Raw genomic sequence first — 22,705 nt, forward strand, 5'->3', positions numbered from 1 at the left:
CAATCTATGTGCAGACATTAGTTTCTCAAACCTGAGGTCTTGGTCCAACACAGGAAAGTGACAGCAGATCTTCATTTACAGATAACACTGGTAACAACTGCAGCACTTGATAGAACTAATACCAAAACATCATTCTTATACAGTCACACAGCTATAACTTTTCAGAATTAGCTAAATTAGAAGAAACACAAAGCCCACAATTCACAACTTTGCATGTAAGAACATCAAAGAGCTCTGTGTTGCATCAAACCATTGATCAAGCTATGTTGCCATTTTCTAAAACAGAACTGCTTTCCCAGTACAGATGTAGTTTTCCATCCACTGCTAGGGTGATGGCAACTGAAAGGCAACATTCTTCCAAGGAATAAATTTGTAGAATCAGATGCTCTCCATGAAAGGAAGAGGTATGGCAATAAATGCACATAGCTTTCAGTGAATGACCAGCATTTTCAGGATGTGGAGTGACAGCACCACACATACACCACAATAGTGAACTACTCATGCTGTAGGGGTCCACAGTGAACGACTGATTGAATATTTAGAATTCCACATAACATGTAAAAAAATCATAACCACCTGTCATCCTATGTTACTTACCATAACCATCATGTCTAAACGATGATGGGTGCTCTCCCAAAATAGCTTGCCTCTGGCGGCCCTTCCCTCTGTCTAACATATGGGAAGGGAAAGAAAACAGTTTAGTATGCACAACTATGCACTCGATTTCTCCAGTTAAGACAAAAGCTTCTAGTTAAGAAGCAAAAAAGTAACTTGAGTCCTTGTTAACTTTATAAATGATTTCTCATTCATTATAGGTCCAAAACCACAAGCTGTAGCCCTGGGACACCAAAATTAAAAGACTGCCATCCATATAACAAATTGCACTTAAGTTGATTTGGGGCAGTGGCCAATGAGGAGATGCAGACATTTAAAGTTTATGGAAATACCCAATAGTTTTCCTAAACAGACACCACACATTAGTATAGATAACACCATACAGCAGGATCTACCTATGTGTCTCTTAAAACAAATTTGAAATGCAGTACTTTTGAAAGACAGTACCTGAATCATAATATTAGCTTCAACAGCAACACATTTTCAAAGTGGGCTTCTTTCAAGAAGTTTCAGCATAAGCCAACAACAACCTGTATTACATGGTTTCATAATCAGTAAACAGAGAGCATTACATATGTGTACATATATATTTACAGAACACCTACTGATTTATGGGCTTGCCAAAAGGATTGTACATTATTGCATTATCAGCAGCGTGTAACAGTTCAATTGAAGAAAAACATCACTGAATAATGCACTTAAACAATGGTCAATCCTTTAAGAAAACCCAGTCCTCTAAGATATAAAGTTAAGCAAGGGGTCTACATTACTGGAGGAAAGCAGTGCCTCACAACCAAAGCTGTATTTTCTAATCAGATCCACACTGCATGACAAACAAAATCTGAACTTCCAGATTTCTTTGTGGTAAGCATCAATTGATTTCTCACAATTAAAAAAGCTGTGTTGAATGGAGCAAGACATCTATCAGATCACAACAGTTTCCAGGAAATTTAAGCAGCTGAAAATGCTGAAAGTGGCAACTCCACCCAATGCAGCTGGAGGTATTTCCCCTGAAAAACAGGAACTATTCACATTAGACAACACACAACAGTGGGAGATGAAAACACATGTGTCCTTCCTGCTCAGAATTTTGTGGACAGGTTCCAAGTCATTTAGTTTGGCAATACAGCCTGATGAGAGAAGAGTTCCGAATGCCTTCAAACACATAGCAGAAAGATTACTATTGTCAATTTTTGGTTTTCCATTCCCTTGTCAGGGTAACACCTCTCTGGTTTGTGGCTCTATAAAGCAAATGGGCAGTCTTTAAGCATTTAAACTGCATGCAGTAATCATCTTTCAGAAAAATCAAGTCTGTAATTTCAGTCTGTGGAGCTAAATACTTTGAAACTGCACACAGTAACAGACCATATTCTTCAAATAAAGAATTCTGGGAGAACATAGTTTGACAAATATTTCTCCCTCATGATGGTGTAGTCCACTGTTCTCTCCATGCCCTTCTCATACTTGTTCCTTCCTTAAACAACATCCCTCAGTTGTGCCAGTACAAATACTTGTGCAAATAGGCTCTGAAACATGAGAACTGCTCTGTTAAAAATAATTCTGAAAGGAAAGATTCTTTATAATCTAGTTCAAGTTTGGGGAATTGTTGTTTTTCAGTTTTGTTTTTAAATCAGGTCCTTGAGTCACTGTGTATGCTGGTATTACCACCAAAAGAAATGCTCCAAACTACAGTTTGAACTTTCTGGCTAAAACCAAGCAGAATACTAAAAGTCAGGTGGGGTTTTTTTGGTTCAGTCTAATGCAATACAGGTTCATAGCAGCAGGCACTTGTTAGAAAGTTTACTTAAGTGGAGAAATACTATGCAGAAGTCTGTAATTTGTTCCAAAAAACAACTAAAACCAGTTCTTTAAGAAAAAAATCATTAGCCAAATGCATTTCTTTCCTAAAATTTGAGGGAGGGTGTGAAATTCTGAAAGGATACATCAGCATGCCTCTCCTCCAATAGAAATTCCTTTGGGCTAAGATCTTGTTTGCTGCAGTCAGATCCCTACAGTTTGAGTCACGTTAAGTTCAAAGCCAGACAATGCTAATGCAAGAGTAAATTGAACAACAAATACTTCATAATCCAAAAGGATTACCTTACAGAAAAATTTCTCTAGACGCCTGCTTTATCATGTACATTTCAGTGTTCATTATAACAATTTATATTCCCATTTTCTAGATAAATGTATGTGGGCCACAGTAAATATACAGTATAGCATGATATATAGATATATATCTAATACAAGTCAAATTATTTTTCTCTTATGTGTAATAGTGATGTATAGAAAATAGAGACAGACCGTCAAAGTAACAAAAGAAAAACAAGAGTGAGAAATCTTGAGAAAGAGCAAGCTGTACCTATCCTAAGTTTTTCATTTTCCACTGTTTTCTCTAGCTTGGGGAACATTTAGTTCATATAGCCATATCTATCTGCAGACCAATTACATAATGTAATTACATATGCACAATGTTACCAGCCAGCCTCCAAACACTGCAATGATCAAAAGATACGAGGATCAAAATAATCCTTCAGATTTTTCAAATTCAAAACTTCAGATTTTTTCTTGCCCTTGAGTTTTTTCAAAATTCCTTTTTTAACTCAGAAATTTGAGAAAAAATTGAATCCCGATACAAATAGTCATAATCTACAAGCTGCAACCAATACTGTAGCTCCCTTGTTAACTTTTTACAAAACCTTCATTTTGAAAATTCACGTCCTAAGTTTTTAGTTGTACAACAGATTTACAAGCCCAGTGTCTCTGCAGTATTACTTTGGAAGTGCATATCACTTGAGACAGCCAAAGCCCTGGTTCTCATATAACCTTTCATAAGTAGATACTCTATCTTGGACACATGGTCTTCGCTTTTCTAACTTTACATTGCACACATTATCATACATAAGTTACTGAACACTGCACTCAATAGTTACAATTTTTTTTTTTTTTAAACACTTTACAGGAGTTAGTCTACACAGCAGTTTGTCTTTACATATATAGTCACAGTTTCCACTGACATCAGTTAAGCTCTGGCAATTTTTACAGCTGAGTAAAAGAGATGCTATACCTGTTCCAATTATGAATCTTCCTATTTCAGTACTTAAATATAACTACGGGGACCTATCTGATACTGCACTGCTCAGTTCCAACTATCTATCTACAGATAAGGATTAAGTTTCCCTACTACTAAACAATATTTACACTGTTAAGACTGAATGCAACTCTCACATACAGAAAGTAATAAAAGATTACAATGTCAATGATATCAACAAGAGAGGTTCTTAATTTTGGAGGTTCTCAATTTTGCAGTTATAATTGTAAGGGAAATAAGACCAGCATACATACAAACTTGAACAGAATGGGTACAGTCTATCATGTTATTCATCCCATACAAATCTGAAGTACTGAAAGTGTCCTCCTTTAAAAACTTGTGGTGGTGGTGGTGCATGCAGTATGCAGACAAGGTGAATTGCAAGTCTGAATTTTTTCAGAGGGTTTTTTTTGTTTGTTTTTTTTGCTGATGCCGATGTGGTGCATGATGAAGTGTAGAGTCAGCCTGCTGAAGTCCTCTATCCTTCTTAATGCCTCGTCCAACATAGGGGAAAAGAGTCCTTTCGAAGGAGAAGCAGTGTGCAAGTTTGTAGTTTGTAAGGAATAGTCTGTAACAGGTTTCCTCTCCTCCAAAGAGAGAGAGCTGCTTGGAGAAATGCAAGTCCTTGAGAACTGCGAAGGTGCTTGCAGGTGTGGGCTCCTTGTTGAACTAAGTGGCTCAAGCACACGGCAGTAGGGGGCACTAGGGCTCAGGGTTAATTTCCTGGCTTCTCAACACAGCCTTCAGCAGCACTGGCTTGCTTTGAAATGACTATTGCCATACAGCCTGACCACGTGTCAAGGATTGTCATTAGTATAGTCAAACATCTACAGTGATAACATAGGAAAACCTACCTCGTCGGCCCAGATATGGTTTAGTGTAGTCCCAACTATCGTTGTCGTTTCTAATGACATTAAGTCGAGTTGGCTGTTCAAATAAAGTAAGAGTGAAAAAGGTTACATCTTGATTATATATATACTTTTCTAGTACAATTAAAAGAGAAAGTCCAAGCATTACCCTTGCATATTCAATTTTTAGTGTGCAGCATCCTGCATAGATATCTGCTCCATTGAGTGCAGCCTTCGCCTTCTGGGCACAAAACACTGATTCAAACATACACATCCATGTTAAGGATTTTTTTTCCCCAGGTGTCTCATTCACATCCCTTTCTTCTGATATGGCTTTATTTTTATAGCCTACAGATATTTCACTACATACTTTAATACAGACTTTAATATAAAACAACCAAAAAGTATATATGGGTTTGACTTATGTTAAGCATCTAGTTTTGATATGTAAGCAGCAAACTAGACCATTCATAAATTAGTAAATTCTTTAGTGTGGATTATATAGATACAAGCTTTCTTTATGCTTTGATCTTATGCTGTTTGGGAGGGGGTATTCTGGTGGATTTAGTAATTTCCATCAGAGGACACAAAGTTACCAGCAAGCCTAGAGAATATTTGAAAGGAAAGTTTGAAGGGAAAGTTCAAGCTACATCATTTGGGAAGGGATCAGAGCTTGGGGGCAAGATAGCATGACTTAAGACAATGCATCTCTGCTCACAGCTAGCATTAGCTAGACACTTGTGGGTAAGGAGAACATGAACTCAGTAGCTGCTTTACAGCAAAAACAACTAAGAAAAAGTAAGCCCTTCTAGCTTGTTAGCCAAATAAAACCACAGAACTAAGGGAGAGACTTTGAACGAACAAATAATCACCTTGCGTCAAAAAATACAAGCAGATTGCTTTAAATCCACTGCTCAAGGCAGATGCATTTACCAGGCTATTTCATATCCTCTATATACTTTAGTTCTATGACTAGCAGAAAAATGTACCTGAGCCTTGGCACATGGCAATCCATGATCTTACACACGTTCAGTAACATACAGTGACAGAAAGCCTGAACCCTACAGCAGACATTTTGCACCGTCCTTTAATACAATTTAGTGACATTTTGGAAGTAGTCTTTATCAACAGTATATCCCTTCTTTTACCACATTCCTGCAGCCCAACTTCTTCCAAGGTGATGCAGATTCACTGTGGAATTTAACAGCGAGAAAAGTTAAGCTTCCTAGACCCCTAAGAAATTGTTTGATACTGGCTAGAACTGTCAGAGCATATCCGCAAAAGTAATGGGTATGGCACTTAGCAGTGAAATTTGAGTAAATTTTTGAACTTTTCAGACAAGGCTTCTCTTGAAGCTCACTTGCTTCCCCTCCCCCCAAACTGTTTACCTACACTGCTGCAGTATTTTGCTCACATTCGTGAGTTTTCTTGCAATTGCTAGTTAGTTTTGTTTTTAATAAAAGGCATGTTGCAAAATTTAATTCAAAGGACAGAAGTATGGTAGTTTCCAAGTACGTGCAGGATGCTCCCAACTTCCCTAGTCTTTCGTAAGATGCAGAATAACCCCCAACTGTACAAGTCATCTTATCCAGACAACACTGCCTACCACAAACTCATCACAGTAAGTCAAACTACTGTCTGTTAGGACATACAGTTGAAGTCTTCTACATAGATAAGCAGCAATTAGTTTGCTTTTATGGAAGTGTGGTGGTTTAGGCCCTGCCAGCATCCGAGACCACACCGCCGTTGTCCCTCCCTCACCCTCAGACTGGACGGGGCGGGGAGTAAAATATAAATCCCGGGGTTGAAATAAAGAAAAATTTAATACAACAGTGTAACAAATAATAAACTGAACAACAACAACAACAGTAATAACAATGAACAGAATAAAAGATATATCGCACAGAGTACAGCAAGTGAGGGCACGGACCATGAACACATGTCCCCCCAGCTCTTCCCGCGCTTGGTGCCCAGACCTGATATCAATATGGTATTGAATAACCCGGCTAGAGCTCCCTCCCCACATTCTGGAGAAACTTAACCCTATCCTAGTTGAACCAGGACATAATCCACCCTTTTCTTACATACCATCTGCATAATGTCCAGCTGCCATTTAGTAGTTAGCAATAACAAACCAACAATTTACAAAAGCAAAGCATAATTCACCGCATGTTCTCACCCAGAATCAAGTCCCCCTGTGGTATGCATTGGGCCTCTCCATCGTCCTGCATCACCCACCAGGTACACCCAGGTCCTTGAGCAAAAGCAGTCCTGTGGATGGGTTTGCCTTTGCCTGGTGCAGGACTAAACCAGACCATTTTTCCCAGTACATTCCTCGTGGCGTACCACAGGGACTTTATCCCCATCTACAGCACATGGAAGTTTTGATGGAGCCGGGCCAGCTCAGTTGGCAGATCCTCTTGTGTTGACTAACCAGGGGGCCTTTGCTAGATGCATGTCCCAGTCTTTGAAGGTCCCACCTCCCACTGCTTTCAATGTGGTTTTTAACAGTCCATTGTAGCACTTGATTTTCCCAGAGGCTGGTGCGTGGTAGGGGATATGGTAGACCCACTTGATGCCGTGTTCTTCTGCCCAGGCATTTATCAGGTTGTTTCAGAAGTGGGTCCCGTTGTCTGACTCAATTCTCTCTGGGGTGCCGTGTCGCCACAGGACTTGGGTTTCAAGGCCCAGGATGGTGTTCTGGGTGGTGGTGTGGGGCGCTGGGTAAGTTTCCAGCCATCCAGTGGTTACTTCCACCATTGTGAGCACGTGGCACTTCCTGTGGTGGGTCTGTAGCAGTGTGATGCAGTCGATCTGCCAGGCCTCTCCATATCTATATTTCATCCATCGCTCTCCATTTCGCTGGGGCTTCACCCGCTTGGCATGTTTGATTGCAGCACACGTCTCACATCCGTGGATGATCTCTGCAATGGTGTCAATGGTGAGGTCCACCCCTCGATCTCGAGCCCACCTGTATGTTGCATCCCTACCTTGGTGGCCCGAGGTCTCATGAGCCCACCGGGCTATGAACAGTTCACCTTTGCACTGCCAGTCCAAGTCCACCTGAGCCACTCTAATCTTAGCAGCTTGGTCTGCCTGCTGGTTGTGTCGATGTTCATCAGTGGCCCGACTCTTGGGTACATGAGCATCCACATGGCGCACCTTCACAACGAGGTTTTCCACACAGGCTGCAATGTCCTGCCATACTTCAGCAGCCCAGACAGTTTTACCCTTATGTTGCCAGTTATTCTGCTTCCATTGCTGCAACCATTTCCACAGGGTATCAGTGTACAGGTAGAGCCTCAGCCACTCTTCCCGCTCAGCAATATCCAAAGCAAGCTGGATGGCTTTCACCTCTGCGAACTGTCTTGATTCACCCTGTCCCTCAGCAGCTTGTGACCTGTCGTGTGGGACTCCACACAGCAGCCTTCCATCATCGATGTTGGATCCATCAGTGAACAGGGCATATCACTTCTCCTCATCCGACAGCTCGTTATATGGTGGGGCCTCCTTAGCACATGTCACCTCCAGCTTTGGTGACATCCCAGAATCTTTGCTCTCCGGCAAGTTCATGATATCACCTCTAATATTCCTGTGTGGGTGGGGTTCCCTATTCTAGCCTGTTGTGTTATCAACACAACCCATTTACTCCACGTGGCCTTCGCTGCATGATGTGTAGAGGAGGCTTTTCCTCTGAACATCCACCCCAGCACCGGCAGTCGGGGTGCCAGGAGGAGCTGTGTTTCAGTGCCGACCACTTCTGAGGCAGCCCGAACTCCTTTGTACGCTGCCAGTATCTCCTTCTCAGTTGGTGTGTAATTAGCTTCAGAGCCTTTGTATCCCCGGCTCCAAAAGCCTAGAGGTCGGTCTCAGGTTTCCCCAGGTGCTCTCTGACAGAGGCTCCAGGTAGGGCCATTCTCCCTGGCTGCGATGTAGAGCATGTTCTTAACCTCCTGCCCTTCCCGGACTGGCCTGAGGGCTACTGCCTGGGCAACCTCCTGCTTAATTTGTTCAAAGGATTGTTGTTGCTCAGGGCCCCATTCAAAATTGTTCTTCTTACGGGTTACGTAGTAGAGAGGGCTCACAATCAGGCTGTAGTTCAGGGTGTGCATCCTCCAGAACCCCACAGCGCCCAGGAAAGACTGAGTCTCCTTTTTAGAGGTTGGTGGGGCTATGGCTGTTATCTTCTTTATTACCTCCACTGGGATGTGGTGATGCCCATCTTGCCATTTTATTCCTCGGAATTGAATTTCCCTTGCAGGCCCCTTAACTTTCTTTTGCTTAATGGCAAAGCCAGCCTTCAGGAGGATTTCAATTATCTTCTTCCCTTTCTCAAAGACCTCCTCAGCTGTGTCCCCCCATACAATGATGTCATCAATGTACTGCAGGTGTTCTGGAGCCCCACCTTTCTCCAGTGCAGTACGGACCAGTCCATGGCAAATGGTGGAGCTGTGGTTCCACCCCTGGGGCAATCGATTCCAGGTGTACTGGATGCCTCTCCAAGTGAACGCAAACTGTGGCCTGCACTCTGGCGCTATCGGAATGGAGAAGAACACGTTAGCAATGTCAGTCGTGGCGTACCACTTGGCTGCCTTCAACTCCAGTTCATACTGGAGCTCCAGCATGTCCGGCACTGCAGCACCCATTGCTGGCATAACTTACCTGAAGCCATGGTAGTCCACGGTTAGCCTCCATTTGCCATTAGGCTTTCTCCTGGCCATATAGGGCTGTTGAAGGGTGAATGGGTTTTGCTGATCACCTTCTGGCTTTCTAGTTGACAGATCAGCTGATGTATGGGGACCAGAGAATCTCGTTTGGTGCGGTACTGCCACCGGTGCACCGTCCTGTTAGCAATCGGCACTCGCTGCTCTTCAACCTTAAGCCGCCCCACCACTGAGGGATCCTCTGAGAGGCTGGGTAAGGTGGACAACTGTTCAACCTCCTCCAGGCAACTACACCAAAAGCCCACCAGTACTCTTTTGGGTCTCTGAAGTACCCTCTCTTGAGACAGTCTATGCCCAGGATGCACGGGGCATCTGGGCCAGTCACAATGGGGTGATTATGCCAGCCCTTCCCAGTCAGGCTCACTTCAGCTTCCAGTAGGGTCAGCTGTTGGGATCCCCCTGTCACTCCAGAGATACAGATGGGTTCAACCCCACTGTAGCTCGATGGCATCAGGGTGCACTGTGCGCCAGTGTCCACCAAAGCCTTACATTCTCGTCGGTGTGATGTGCCAGGCCATCGGATCCACAGTGTCCAGTAAATCTGATTATCCCTTTCCTCCACCTGGCTGGAGGCAGGGCCCCTCTAATCCTGCTCACCATCACTCACTTCTTGTAAGAATGATTTACTGGTCCCCTCAAGAGGGTCAGAGTTAACGTTGCCCATTCTATTCTGCCTGGGGGACTTCTGACTGGACACTGGAGCTGCGCTTTTCTTGGAAGAAAAGAAAAAAAAGACCTTTTGTGATGGTCTTCCCTTTCAGCTGCTCTACTCGTGCAGCTAGGGCAGGAGTGGGCTGTCCCTCCCACCTCCTCATGTTTTCTCCATGGTCGTGGAGGAAAAACCACAGGGTGCCTTGTGGTGTGTACCTTCTACTGTCCTTCTCTTGGGTGGGGAAGCGTCTACTTCTAATGGCTGAGACATCAGCCTGTGCAGGTGAAATGTAGGACATGTCCTCTTACACTTTCTGGACGCTCTGAGACAGCTCCTTTACAGCTGAAACCCAGGAATGTTGAGATGAAGGGAGATTTCCCTCATATTGCCGGAGCTGGCCAACCACTCCATCCACTGTTAGAGTGTGGGTGTCTGTCCACCAGGACACTATTGCCAGTGCTTTCGAGTGCGTTTCTGGTGCACTTTGCAGGAACTTTTGCCACATCAAATGTGTGCAAGGGGCCTGATCTGCATCCATGGGTGACTGCTCATCATTCAGATCACCATAGATCATCTCAAACACAGCCAGTTCCCTGAGTTTCTGGATGCCTTTCTCAATGCTGGTCCATTTGCCTAGCTGACATAGGATATCATCCTTGTAGGGGTGCCTCTCCCTTACACTGAGCAGGGGTCGCCTCCAAAGGCTGAGGGTTTGTTTCCCTATTTCCCTATCAATGCCAGCATCCTTGGCCAAAGATCCCAGCTGCTTGGCCTGTCTCCCCTCCATTTCAAAAACACTAGCTCCATTGTCCCAGCATCGGAGCAGCCTGGTGCAGATCCTTCCACATATCTTGCAACTCACTCGGGGATAGAGATCAGATGATCACCTCTGGCCCTTCCCCCTGTTCCCATACTGGGCCTGGCTCACCCCCATCCCCCACTTTGCAGGCTGACTTTTTTGGTGTATTTGGTTTTCTGTATTGGGGCGACTGATACTGACACTGCTTGTCCCTCTGGCCCAGCTGCTGCATTAGTGGGGGAAATTGATACTGGCATTGGCTGTCTCTCTGGCTCAGCTGCTGTATCAGTAAGTTCACTTTCAGATCCTGCAGCCCTTTCTCCCCCTTGAGGGCAGTGAGTAATGTTGAAAAGGACACGGTAGGCATGGGCAAGTCCCCAACACATTGCAGCGAGTCGTGTCTCCTGGGTTTTGTCAGATTAGCAACACACCTTTTTTAAGCACTCCGCCAGTTTATCAGGACTCTGCATTTGTTTGGGAGTGAAATTCCAAAGCGTTGGGGGTGACCACTGACCCAGGCATTTGCCCATCTCTTCCCACATACCTTGCCTCTCACTATTATCTGACCTCGGGGCAAGTTTCCAGGCACTGCTACTGTTGGAGAAGTGCCACATGGTCCAAAACAAGATCTGGCAGACACCCAGAAAACATTGTGCTGCAAATACACTGGCCTGGATGCTCCAAGGATAGTTAAAACTCTCCAAAACCAAGAGGATCTCTTCCCCTGGCTCACCCATAGAGGGGGTGAGACCCCTAACAAAAGCCCAGGCAGCAAACAGGTACCGGCCTGCCCCCACAGTGATACAAAGGCATTATAAGCAGTCAGTAACCAGTACAGCAAAACAAGACCCTTGAGACATTTTCCACCGCCAACAAACACCAGCACTGGGAACACACAGCGGATATAAGGAATAATCCGGCCCCACCACGCAAGCAAGTGGGCCAGCATTGCAAATATTTTTTATCAAACAATACAAATGAAAAAGGTAAAACTGCACCTAGCAGATTGCTCTAACACACTCTGCTTAGGGTCTGTTCCTTTTTGATCCTTATTTCAACCCTCTTGAGCCCCACGTTGGATGCCAAAAAAGGCTATGGTGGTTTAGGCCCTGCCAGGATCTGAGACCATGCCGCCATTGTCCCTTCTCCACCCTTGGACCAGATGGGGCAGGGAGTAAAATATAAACCCCAGGGTTGAAATAAGGAAAAATTTAATACAACAGTGTAACAAATAATAAACCGAACAACAACAATAATAACAATGAACAGAATAAGAGATATACCGCACGGAGTACAGCAAGTGAGGGCACCGACCACGAACACCAGACGTCCCCCCAGCTCTTCTCATGCTTGGCGCCCAGACTTGATGTCAGCATGGTATCGAATAACCCGGCTAGAGCTCCCTCCCCACATTCTGGGGAAACTTAACCATATCCTAGCTGAACCAGGACAGGAAGTTAGGTTAATTCTTTTTGCCTGGCAAATCACCAATGAAGTCACCAGTTAAGCCATATGTTAGAGAAGTGACCCACTAATAAAGCCTGCCACATCAGTAGCATCTGAAATCACAAATTAATTTCTGAGATTTTGGTACAATTTTGTCCAGATAACACCTCAAAAATGGAGAGTAATCAGTCTCTGGAAGAGAGCTCTCAGAGCTTTTATAAACTAAGGCATACTCATACCAGACTTCGGACTTTGCAAACCACAGTAACACATTAACAACTCTGAACATTCATCCCTTGTATAACTTAGTGCTACAAATACAGTAAACAGTAGGATAAAAGAGCAGGGAATTTCCTCAACATAGGATAAACAGGTCAAGGAGGCCTAAGCTGGTCTCATGCTTTATTAAAGTCAGAATAGTAAAGCAAGCAGTATATATTAGAAGAGCCTGGAGAAGTCAAACTGCACCTCTGCAATCCCTTACCCATTTCTTGAGTATCAACACAGGCAAAAGTCATGAATCTTGTGTAGACTGCACTGTCAAATCTATAACATATTTCATGTCTGCAATGATTAGCCTTAGGGCCACCTATAAACATGGTTATCAAGACCATTGTTGACAATGTCATTTTCCTGTAAAGATGAAACGTATTTATCTTACAGACATATAGAAATTATCATGTCTTAGCTAGAAATTAAAAAATAATTTGGTCTCAAATTTACACAGTATCTACTAAAATTCTCATGTTAAATCCCATCTGCAGTCAATAAACCAGAGGAGAAAAAAAAAAAAAAAAAAAAAAAAAATCACACTCAAAAAGGATATTCAACCATAGCTTGTATTCCATTTCTCTTGAATATAACAATGCGCTGAACTTTTCCAACAGGGTTGCACACGGTATACAAGACATCCTAAGGAAGAAGAAAAAAAATTTTAGTCAGATGTGAAATGTCAAACAATTTAGGTCCACAAAGCATTATCTTGCATTGGCATTTAAATTCCAAAGAGCAAAGAAAAGGCTTGTTAACTTTTCATTTATAACTTTCCTTATACAATTTATACATTTCTGATTAGCATTTTTATGGTTTAATATAGTACAGAGAGTTAAATCTGAAAATCAGGAAAAAAACTTCTATAAGAAGTACTCGAACATCAGTTTAACAAGTACCTTCAACTGTGTTAAAACACAGTAATTGCATCCATGTCTCAAACTGTGATCCCTTTTAAGCACGCACGGCAGTAGTTTTACCAAAGCAAAGACAGACAGAGTGACACTGCAGTTATAGCACATTTCATTTAATTAAGAGTCTAGCAGCTGAAGGATTTATAATTGTTCACGTTCATTTTCAGAAGGTGGTAGTCTATGATGTAAGCTTAGGTAGCTTAACAAAAGGAGAATTTCAATTGTATTCACCTGAATCAAAGACACTACAAGTGGTTGCTGTGCTTCTCCACTTAAGGCAGAGAAAACTTCTGACAGGAAATACTGCATTCATGAAAACTCATTGTTAACACTCTGCTTTCACCAGGATTTGCCTATATCATAAGGAACAAATAAAATCCAAGATCATCTTCAGTACTGAGGGGAGACCAAACAGTAAGGGAAAAAGCTCGCCTGACTGCACATCAGGCCAGGCTTATGACATGGTGCTAGGAGTATTTCAAACAACAGTCAATTACACATAACAAATCAGACATCATGGTACCAGAAACTCATCTCCAGCATGAATCTGGTCAAGAAAAATAGGTTTATTTTAAAAGTGATTACACATCCATATTCAAAATTCCCAAGACCCAGGCTTGAGAACCTGAACAAACAGGAACTGTCATTTCTTGAAACAATTCACTTGTTAGATCATGTTCAAACAGCTGAAAGCATATAAGCTTTACTAGACAGCAAGCTTCATAGCTAAACCTAGCAGGCAAAGACACTGACATTGCAGTGAAACACTACCACAATCTATTTTTCCCTTCTTTTCTTCATATCTAAACCAAATACTTCCAAAATGCTCATTCCAAGATCCTCAGGTTTATCTGGGGGACAAGAGGGAGAAAGGGGCAAGGAAGTAGGTACAGTATTTATTATGTTCTGCAGAATAGTGGAGCAATTGGAAGGCAAAGGGGTAAGGGCATGCTGGATTTCTTAAAACAAACACACCCCCACTTACCCCCACCACCACCCCCAGAAGAAAATAGAAAAAGACAATGTCTTATTGCTGGCTACAGTGGCATAATTCCTGTCTTACATAAAGTACCATAAGCATTAATATATGGGCATATTACCACTAAAAAAAAACAACCAAACAAACAAAAACCCTAGAACAAACCAAAAACATTGTCCATGCTCAGGGACAGCTCCAGGCACTTCAGTGAGTGAGTGTTTTGCATAACTAAATGAAGCAAGCAGAGGAGATTGTTAACCTTAAGATTTTCAGAAGGTGGACAGACATTTTTAGAAAGGATTAAGTACCTCTAAAAAGTAAGATCTATAGGTATATAAGATCATTTGTTAAGTATGTTTTCTATGCACACTCAATAGCACGGATACCCTTCATCTTCCTCTTGTTTGGAAGAAGAGTCCTGAAAACTTTCCAGCTACAGGTGACATTAATTTTCAGGCATATGACTTACTTTCACAATTCACTCAAAAGATTTCTTCACAGCCACTTAAAAGTTGTCTTTCAAAAACATAAATGTACTCAAAATACCATCAGAGTTGTTAGCCAGCAGGCATACACATAGCTTGATTTTTTTCTTTTTTAAAATTCAGCTACTTCTGATTACTAAATCAAGTGATTCATAAGATAGAATAACATGGGATGTTTTAAATAGAAAATTAACACTAGCATTATATACGTACTAAATATCATTAAAAAGGTGCAGCAGCCTCATCTCAGAAGTTGACAGTTAAGTTTAAAAATGTTTCAACTGCCAATGCACCTTCCTCAGGCTGTACAGAAGGTTTAGACAGTGAGAACTAAGAGCCAACAGCAGAGGTATAGAGGAACAGACAGTAATGACTGCAGCATCAGGGAGAAATCTGTCAGTTTTTGTAAGATTTGTCTGTTCTTACATGACTGTTCTTACAGACAAATCCCTGACAAAGTTCTGCCCCCAGATCAGGAAACTGGGAGACAGAACTTCAAAGGCCTATATATGACACCTTAGGCAACTTTTTCAAAACACCTATCCCCCATCACAAAGGGGTGGAAAGCAACTAGGATTTAAATACAGTTAATTTGCCCTTCTTGTCCTTCACAGCCACACCCTTCAAAAAAATTCTGCTAGGAAAGAAGCAGGTCACAATTGTAATGGAGGAAATAAACTGCAGCAAAATTTTAGAACAATTTAGCTTCTTTTACAAGATGCCCTTAAGTAGACCAATTTCTCTGCAAAAACTGTATCTTCTTTTGAAAGAAGAGCACTTAAGAACTCTGTAACGGTTTATTGCAGTTATTCAGACTTGCCACTTAAAACTGGTTGCAATTTTTCACATATTTTGACTAAGTGTAGTTCAAATTTAAGGAGAGAAAAGTATTGAAGAGGAAGAGGTGGTGTTGGGCTTTGTGGGTTTTTGGTTTGTTTTTTTGTTCGGATTTTGGTGTTGGGTTTCTGTTTTTGTTTTTTGTGGGTTTTTTTTTAAATGTAGATTTTGTCTGAGGCATTCTTAAATTAATTGTTTTTTTAACCCACTGGCCAAGTGCAAATTTTTTAATTTTTCTCATTATGTTCCTAGGTGTTATGGGTACAATTGCTCTTCCAGTTGCCATGACTCTACTAGTCCACACGAACTCCATGAGCTCCAAAGCTAGCAAATAATTTCGGAAATTTGTCTGCTTCTAGTGCTTATTGGTATACTTTAGACAAACAGCTGGGGGCAGCGGGAAGGAAGAGGTTGGAAAGGGTGTTGATTGTTTTCAAAAAGGAGCTACTGTGCTTCATCCTCAGAATTTCCATGAAACTCTTCTAGCCCAGAACAATGCTTCTGCTATCAATTTCCTCGAGCACTTATATTCGACTCAGCTGCTCATGCAAGCCAAAATTCAAACGCATGAATGAAACGTGGTTTCCAAAATGGTACTATAGTCACATGCAGAGAACACTAACTTCATCAGTGGATTTGTTCACACAGTTCAAAGCACTCTTTAAACACTGATAAAGAAAGCAACTCATGCCTTGCCACGCTTTTCTATAAAGAAACTGCAGGAGTAAGAAAATTCATCATCCGCTAATGAATCAACAGGCAAAAACCTATCGATATTCACAATGCAGCAAAGCAAAAAGCATGATATGGAAGTGACTGCTTGAAGTAATTTCAGGAGTACTAAGCTTCAATCAATTTGCTAACATGATATATGGCAAATTAAACAATACATGCATTAAGTAATATGGTTCACACGACCCAAACACTTTGATCAATTCATACCATCCTATATATTTCCCTAAGAACAAGGTAACTTACACTTGTATCAATTTACAAGTCTGCTTAAAGCAGACTTTAAATTCTTCCTGAAATATTTATGTGCAATTCAACACGTACTAGAAAAACCTCTATGAAAAATATAAGCATTCAATGCATAAGAAAACATGCACTTAAATACTAGCAAAAAATATCTTTATCAGTAAAAAACCCATGCATATGTGCCATTAGTAGATGGCAATAAATTAGGATGCAATTGTATATATGGTGAGACTTGAAATACTGAAAAGTAAAATGTATCAGCCCAAATAAGTGAGGAAGATTCCATCAAACTGGAGTTGATCATCAACAGATGAAGGTTTCAACTTTCCACAAAGGAAATAAGAATGAAGGACTGCAATCAAACAACCCCTCCTACTGGAAAAATTACTTCCTATTTAAACATGCACCACTCAGAGCCTAAAAGCTAAATGACATTCCTGATGTTGTGGCAACACATCTGGAAATATTGCAGAAGCATGTAGCAACTTAAACATTTCAAAATCCTTCAAATGTATTACAAAATATCTGTATGACTGAATCATCTCAAAAAACCTTTTTTCCAGAACATGCACATTACTTAAGCAAAGACAGTGTAAAGCTTTGGTAGGGGAATTTAATTTCTGACTCAAATTAACAGTATACAATTTTTTAAAAATAGTACACAGTGAAAATAACGTAACAGTGATTGCTGCTCCCTGCCTTTTATTATTTAAAAAAAGAAAAAGAAAAAGAAAGAAGAAACATACCACTGTAATGGGGTAGAGAGGATTCTGAATTGACAAGAGTAGAACTTTATTTCCACCAGATGGGTCATCAGTGTTCCCTGGTCGAGTAATCCTCTTACTTGTTGAATAGTTGAAAAAGGCTTGCTGTCCAGCAATGTATACAGGTTCATCTGCTGCAAACGTGACACATTTCTTCGCACTTTCTACATTTTCGAACTCCACCAGAGCCTGGCGCTTAAATGGCATCATCATGACATAGCTGGCAAAAGAAACATTGCAGTAAGTTTCCCTACTTGCTTACTCAAAACAACTCCAAAGTCCTATAACTGTCATACAAGTTTTCTCTAAGCAGTTCCTAACAAGGACATAAAAGGAAGGTAGGTCCCCCTGCTCCTGCTTCCCAAACCTAGTCAACACATTTCTAAAGGGTTTGCACAAAACAAAAAAATGCAGCTGTAAGATAATAACAAGCAGTTGTTTTCCTGAAAAAGTTTAATGGATAAAAATATTCAACTAACACAACAAACAGTTAATCATTTACTAACTTACTAGAAGTACAATTAATATTAAAAAAAAACCCTTCCTCAGCCATTTACAAGGTGAAGGATCAAAGTAAACGCAAATTATAAAACATTCAAAGTTGACACAATAAACATTTGCTTTTGCTAAGAAATTTAAAATACTATTTTCGACACAAAACTACCTTAGAGGAAATAAACAGAAGTATTCTAGTTAACCAAATTCAGACATACACAAACCCAAGAAGCTTTGTCAGCTGATTTAAGTTTTTGAAAAATAAAACTCCCAGGCTAAAATGTACCTGTTTGTATTCCTGAACAAGCTTATGCTCACTTCATTGTATTTATTTATTTTAAGATACTGGTACAAGTATAATTCAATTATTTTAATAATAGGGCAGTGAAAAATACTATTCTACTATTTACAAAACCCTATTTGACTACATTTACTTGAAAAGAAACGCATGTCTCCAAAAAGCAGCACTCAAAAACCAGAATAAGCTGGCTCTACCCACTCACCTTTACATTTTTGTTCACAAATGAAGAATCTTTACATTATATGACCTTTGAAGGGGCTTTCTCTGAATAACCATCTCATTCAGAAGGTCCTACTGCAACACAAGCACTCCTCCCATATAAAAGCATAGGAAAAAGCATCATCTGCTCTGTGGCCCATCCTTATTTTTGGTATATTCACTTCTATCAAGACAACCATTCTCACGCTGTTCAGCAATCCAGTTTAGCTACAGCTCACATTAAGGCCAGGACTAGCTGTCCTACTGAAGTATGGCAGCAGACACTAGGCCATGCGGACAGTGTAACTCTGCTTGACCAGACTTGCCAGGTAAAGAAACACAAAATCTTCACACAGCTAGAAAATCTTTATGCTTTATTATTAACTAAGTTCTGGATTTCAAATGGCTATCATAATGACATGACTTTATACTGCTTGACATACCATATGGTTCCAAACTTTTCAAGAGCTTCCACAAGATCTGCTTCCACAACTGATTCACACAGCCCTCGGACATGGACAACAGGAGAAACAGAGACTTTGTGATGACTTCCCCCAGCATCCTAGCAACAAAACGACATTTTAAAATTCAACACAGAACAAGGAATACCGCTATCAGTAACTAAAATTAAATATTTTGCAGACACTACACTGGGTCCAGAAACAGCCATCTAAATGTACAATCCAAGCGTATTTTAAATAATTTCACTTTTCTTTCCAAACAGATTGCCAAGTTCAGTTGCTGAAGTCTACTCAAAATAAAATGCTTTGCAGATTTAATTAATGTGTTTGCACAGGCAAATTTTTCTAATATTAAGACAAGCCTATTTAACACTTGGTTGAATTGCAGGAGGTCTTCTACCCTATTTGTTAAAAGCATAAAAAACCTAAAATACTTGAACATGCACAATAGCTAAAATTTTTCTGATACTCTTCCTGTTTGTTTATGACAATATTTGTTTGAGACAGTCTCAGGGGGGATAAAAAAGCCAGAACAAACAAGGGCCATCAGTAAACTTAATGAAAATTGATTATTTTTCTGATGTACATAAAGCCGTGACCCACAACACAAGAAAATGCCGGATCTGTACTATACCTGAAATAAACCCATCCTCCCTTCTAATTCTGAACAATCCATACATGTTTTTAAAAACCTACAACTTCTGTACATATGGGCGTGCTCTCTCTTTTCACCCCAAGGCTGACTATGATTAACAGATTCAGCTGTCATGTATTAACACACAGAATTCCCACTATAAACATTTTTCAGAGCTACTGCTATGATTTCAGACAGTCTCCGTTCTATGTGACTGAATAATTCGGGTTAGAATCAGATCATCTTCCCCTGAAAAGCCTGAAGTAGGGCTGAAATTTACCTTATATATTTTAAGATATGGGAGTAAAAAAAAAAAAAGGATTAAATTATGTAAGGCAATAATGAGAGATAATCAAAGAAAGATTAGACACAATAAAGGGCACACTAAAATATACTGTAATTACCAGCACCCAAATTTCATATGGGTAACAGCAGTCTAAAGTTGATGTATTCAAATTTAGCAACAACATTCACCTGTTTGATCTAACAGATCAAGTCTTGGTGATTTTTCACTTTTTTTGCAAGATGTAGTATAGTATTTTCTGGAACTAGAGAAAGATTCTCATTTGTAGCACAAAGGAGCATTCAGCTCCAGTAATGAAGTAACCACAGTGATTGCTACTACTGCTACAGACATTCCTCTATTCCCTATGTTTGAACTACAGATTCATGGAAAAAACTACAAATTCAGTCTTGTGTGTTTAATTCCTGTGTTCCATACACAGGTCCTCCAAAAGAATTATGGATATTTTTCTTTAAATTGAGAATTTGACCATTCCATTTCAACCAAAAGCCAGCACTTCAGACTGTCAGATATCAGAACAGTCTGTGTAATTTTTTAAGCTTAGTTTACATTTTATTCATTTGTAATATGAAAGCATTTAAAGTGGTAACACTTTTCTTTGAAGAAGAGCTGACAATTGTGGGAAAACACCACTAGTGATATTTGCATAAGATAACATATATCCTGAATTAACCAGCTGAGGCCTACAGCAGTAGCAGTGATCAAAGTAGTCATGAAAGGTTAATGCTTTGAACTGCAAATACTTAAGCAATTGTAGAATGAACAGAACTACACATAGGTTTTTATTTTCAGCTTATGCGTCTTTACCCACATGCAGAGTTTTCAAAGCTAAGAGAAGCACCTAAAGAAACCTTCAAAAGAAAACTAACTTTAATTACCAGTTTTTCCTGCAAAGTCTAGGTGTTAAGATAGCAGGCGCTAAAGGTATGCATTTTCTTTTGTTTTCTTTAATGCATTTAAGAAATCTCACCTAAAAATATTTTTGTCTAATCAGATGGCAAATACAAGCAACGATTTTCTCACTGAAGCTACCTTACTTAATTAGCACCCCTATACATCATGTCAAGCTTTTCAGAGGGGAAACATAATGGAACAATATTTCCCCCTCCCCTTCCCAGTTCAATCTTCTGTTATAGTTTCAGTTCATGTTTCTCTGTCATGCACACCTCTCTGTATTTTTATTTATTAGCAGTCCATTTAAGCTTGCCTACTAAAGATATAAATCCTTCCAACAGTACAAATGCTCTCAAAGGTTTTTATACTTGCACCTTCAAAACCATTACACGAGTTATATGCACATATACAGGTGTCCACACTTTTGCAACTGGAATTATTCTCAGAACCATCAGCAAATAAAAATTCTGCTTTCTTTTGTAGTTGATAGTTGGCTTTCCAAGCCAAATTTCCTTCTCCCATAACCATACAGAAAGTATCCTTTAGTAGGGTGTTGTATAGTAGGAGACTCATCAAGAATCAAGTCATTAACACTGCTGCTATTATAGTAATGGGCAGAAGCTCAAGAAGCATGGAATAAAAAAAATAAAAAAACCCAACAAACAAAAAAACCCCACACAACAGTGGATTCTCAGTCTCTTGCTATGAAATTTGGGACTTACCTACACAGCATTTTATAAACTAATTTATACATATAAAACGTTGAGGTTGTAAATGGCCAGATCAGAGGGTCTCTGTTTTACTTAAAATTGTTTCTAAGCAGCAGCAGTGAACAGCAGCACAAGAACCGAACATAAATCGGTCCTGAGTCAGGAAGTTGCAAATTAACATTCAGAGAGTATACTGGTGAAAGACATGAACATGTGCCACAGGCATATGTTTGAGTGCAAAAAAGTCTTCATGAAGGACAGACATACATATTATCGTCAAACAAGTTTCGCAGCTACCCAGCTGCAGTATTAAGCAAATCTAGAATGATCCCTGATTTCCTCTAAAAGGAGAAATAGAACCACTAGACCACATGAAAAATCACACACGTCTAAGCATAAAGCATCTCCACAGCTAAGGTCAGAACATACACAATTTATCCAACTGCTGCCATATTTTTTTCCCAGAGGTGAAAAAGAGGATTTTGACCAAGGTCTCACAGTCACGGTATCTTGAAAACTACACGTGCTACAGCTGGCACACAGACAAAGGTTACATCAAAGCATCTGCTCGCATACCGATTAACCACCACCAGTGTTTCTCTGTTACAAAGGAGTCTTTCAGCAACTCCTAACTCCCACGATGGCACAAAAGTCCCATGCAAAACTCCAGCATGACACTTGCACTCCACCAAAGTCAGGAGAACAGATTAGCTAACATTACTGCTGTACCCATTAATATATATGGCTTAAGGGTTTTTGAAAGCTCAGTAACAATTTCTTGAAGAATCATTATCTGAACAGAAAATGCAATTAGAAAGGAAGTCTGTTTCCATTATCTGTTTAAGTGCTCAAGACCAGCAACAAGGACAGAAAAGTTTTCCCCTCAAGAAAGAAGTGAGGAACTTAAAAACAGTTAACGTTGAAACCAAGCTTCTGTAGAGAGCTGAGGCATGAAGGGGAAGTACTGACATAACCAGGCAGATGAAGCACAAACACACTGCTCCACATACATAACACCGCAACAGAAGCAGCTTCAAAGAACAGCTGTAACATTTTAACATCCATTCTTTGGTGACCTACATAGTTCTAAACAACATTTTAAATATATCACTGTTTTCTTGATAACAACTTATGTTTCGCCACTCCAAAAATGAAGAAAGTCATCACGGGCTCTAGGATGATGTCTCTCTTGCTTACCAACTCCAGATTGGAGAATTTTTCACCAACTGTTTGCACATAAATGTGTCCTTTATCCCTTCTCCAGACACTTTACAGTCAGTATAGTCACCTTAGTTCTATTGTTTTG

At 40.5% G+C, this 22,705-nt stretch overlaps 1 protein-coding gene across 1 annotated transcript in view; it reads right to left on the reverse strand.

Annotated features, from left to right (window-relative positions):
* Positions 1-22,705, reverse strand: part of HNRNPLL (heterogeneous nuclear ribonucleoprotein L like) — a 33,194-nt gene that overhangs the window by 5,833 nt on the left and 4,656 nt on the right. Inside the window, exons 2-7 of the mRNA XM_074931415.1 lie at positions 18,840-18,958; positions 17,385-17,622; positions 13,002-13,087; positions 4,724-4,820; positions 4,561-4,633; positions 598-669 (exon numbers count right to left, since the gene is read on the reverse strand). Of these exons, the coding sequence (XP_074787516.1) occupies positions 598-669; positions 4,561-4,633; positions 4,724-4,820; positions 13,002-13,087; positions 17,385-17,622; positions 18,840-18,958 (685 nt within the window). The remainder of the gene's footprint in view (positions 1-597; positions 670-4,560; positions 4,634-4,723; positions 4,821-13,001; positions 13,088-17,384; positions 17,623-18,839; positions 18,959-22,705) is intronic.

Source organism: Athene noctua, chromosome 1, assembly GCF_965140245.1.
Source record: "Athene noctua chromosome 1, bAthNoc1.hap1.1, whole genome shotgun sequence".
NCBI lineage: Eukaryota > Metazoa > Chordata > Aves > Strigiformes > Strigidae > Athene > Athene noctua.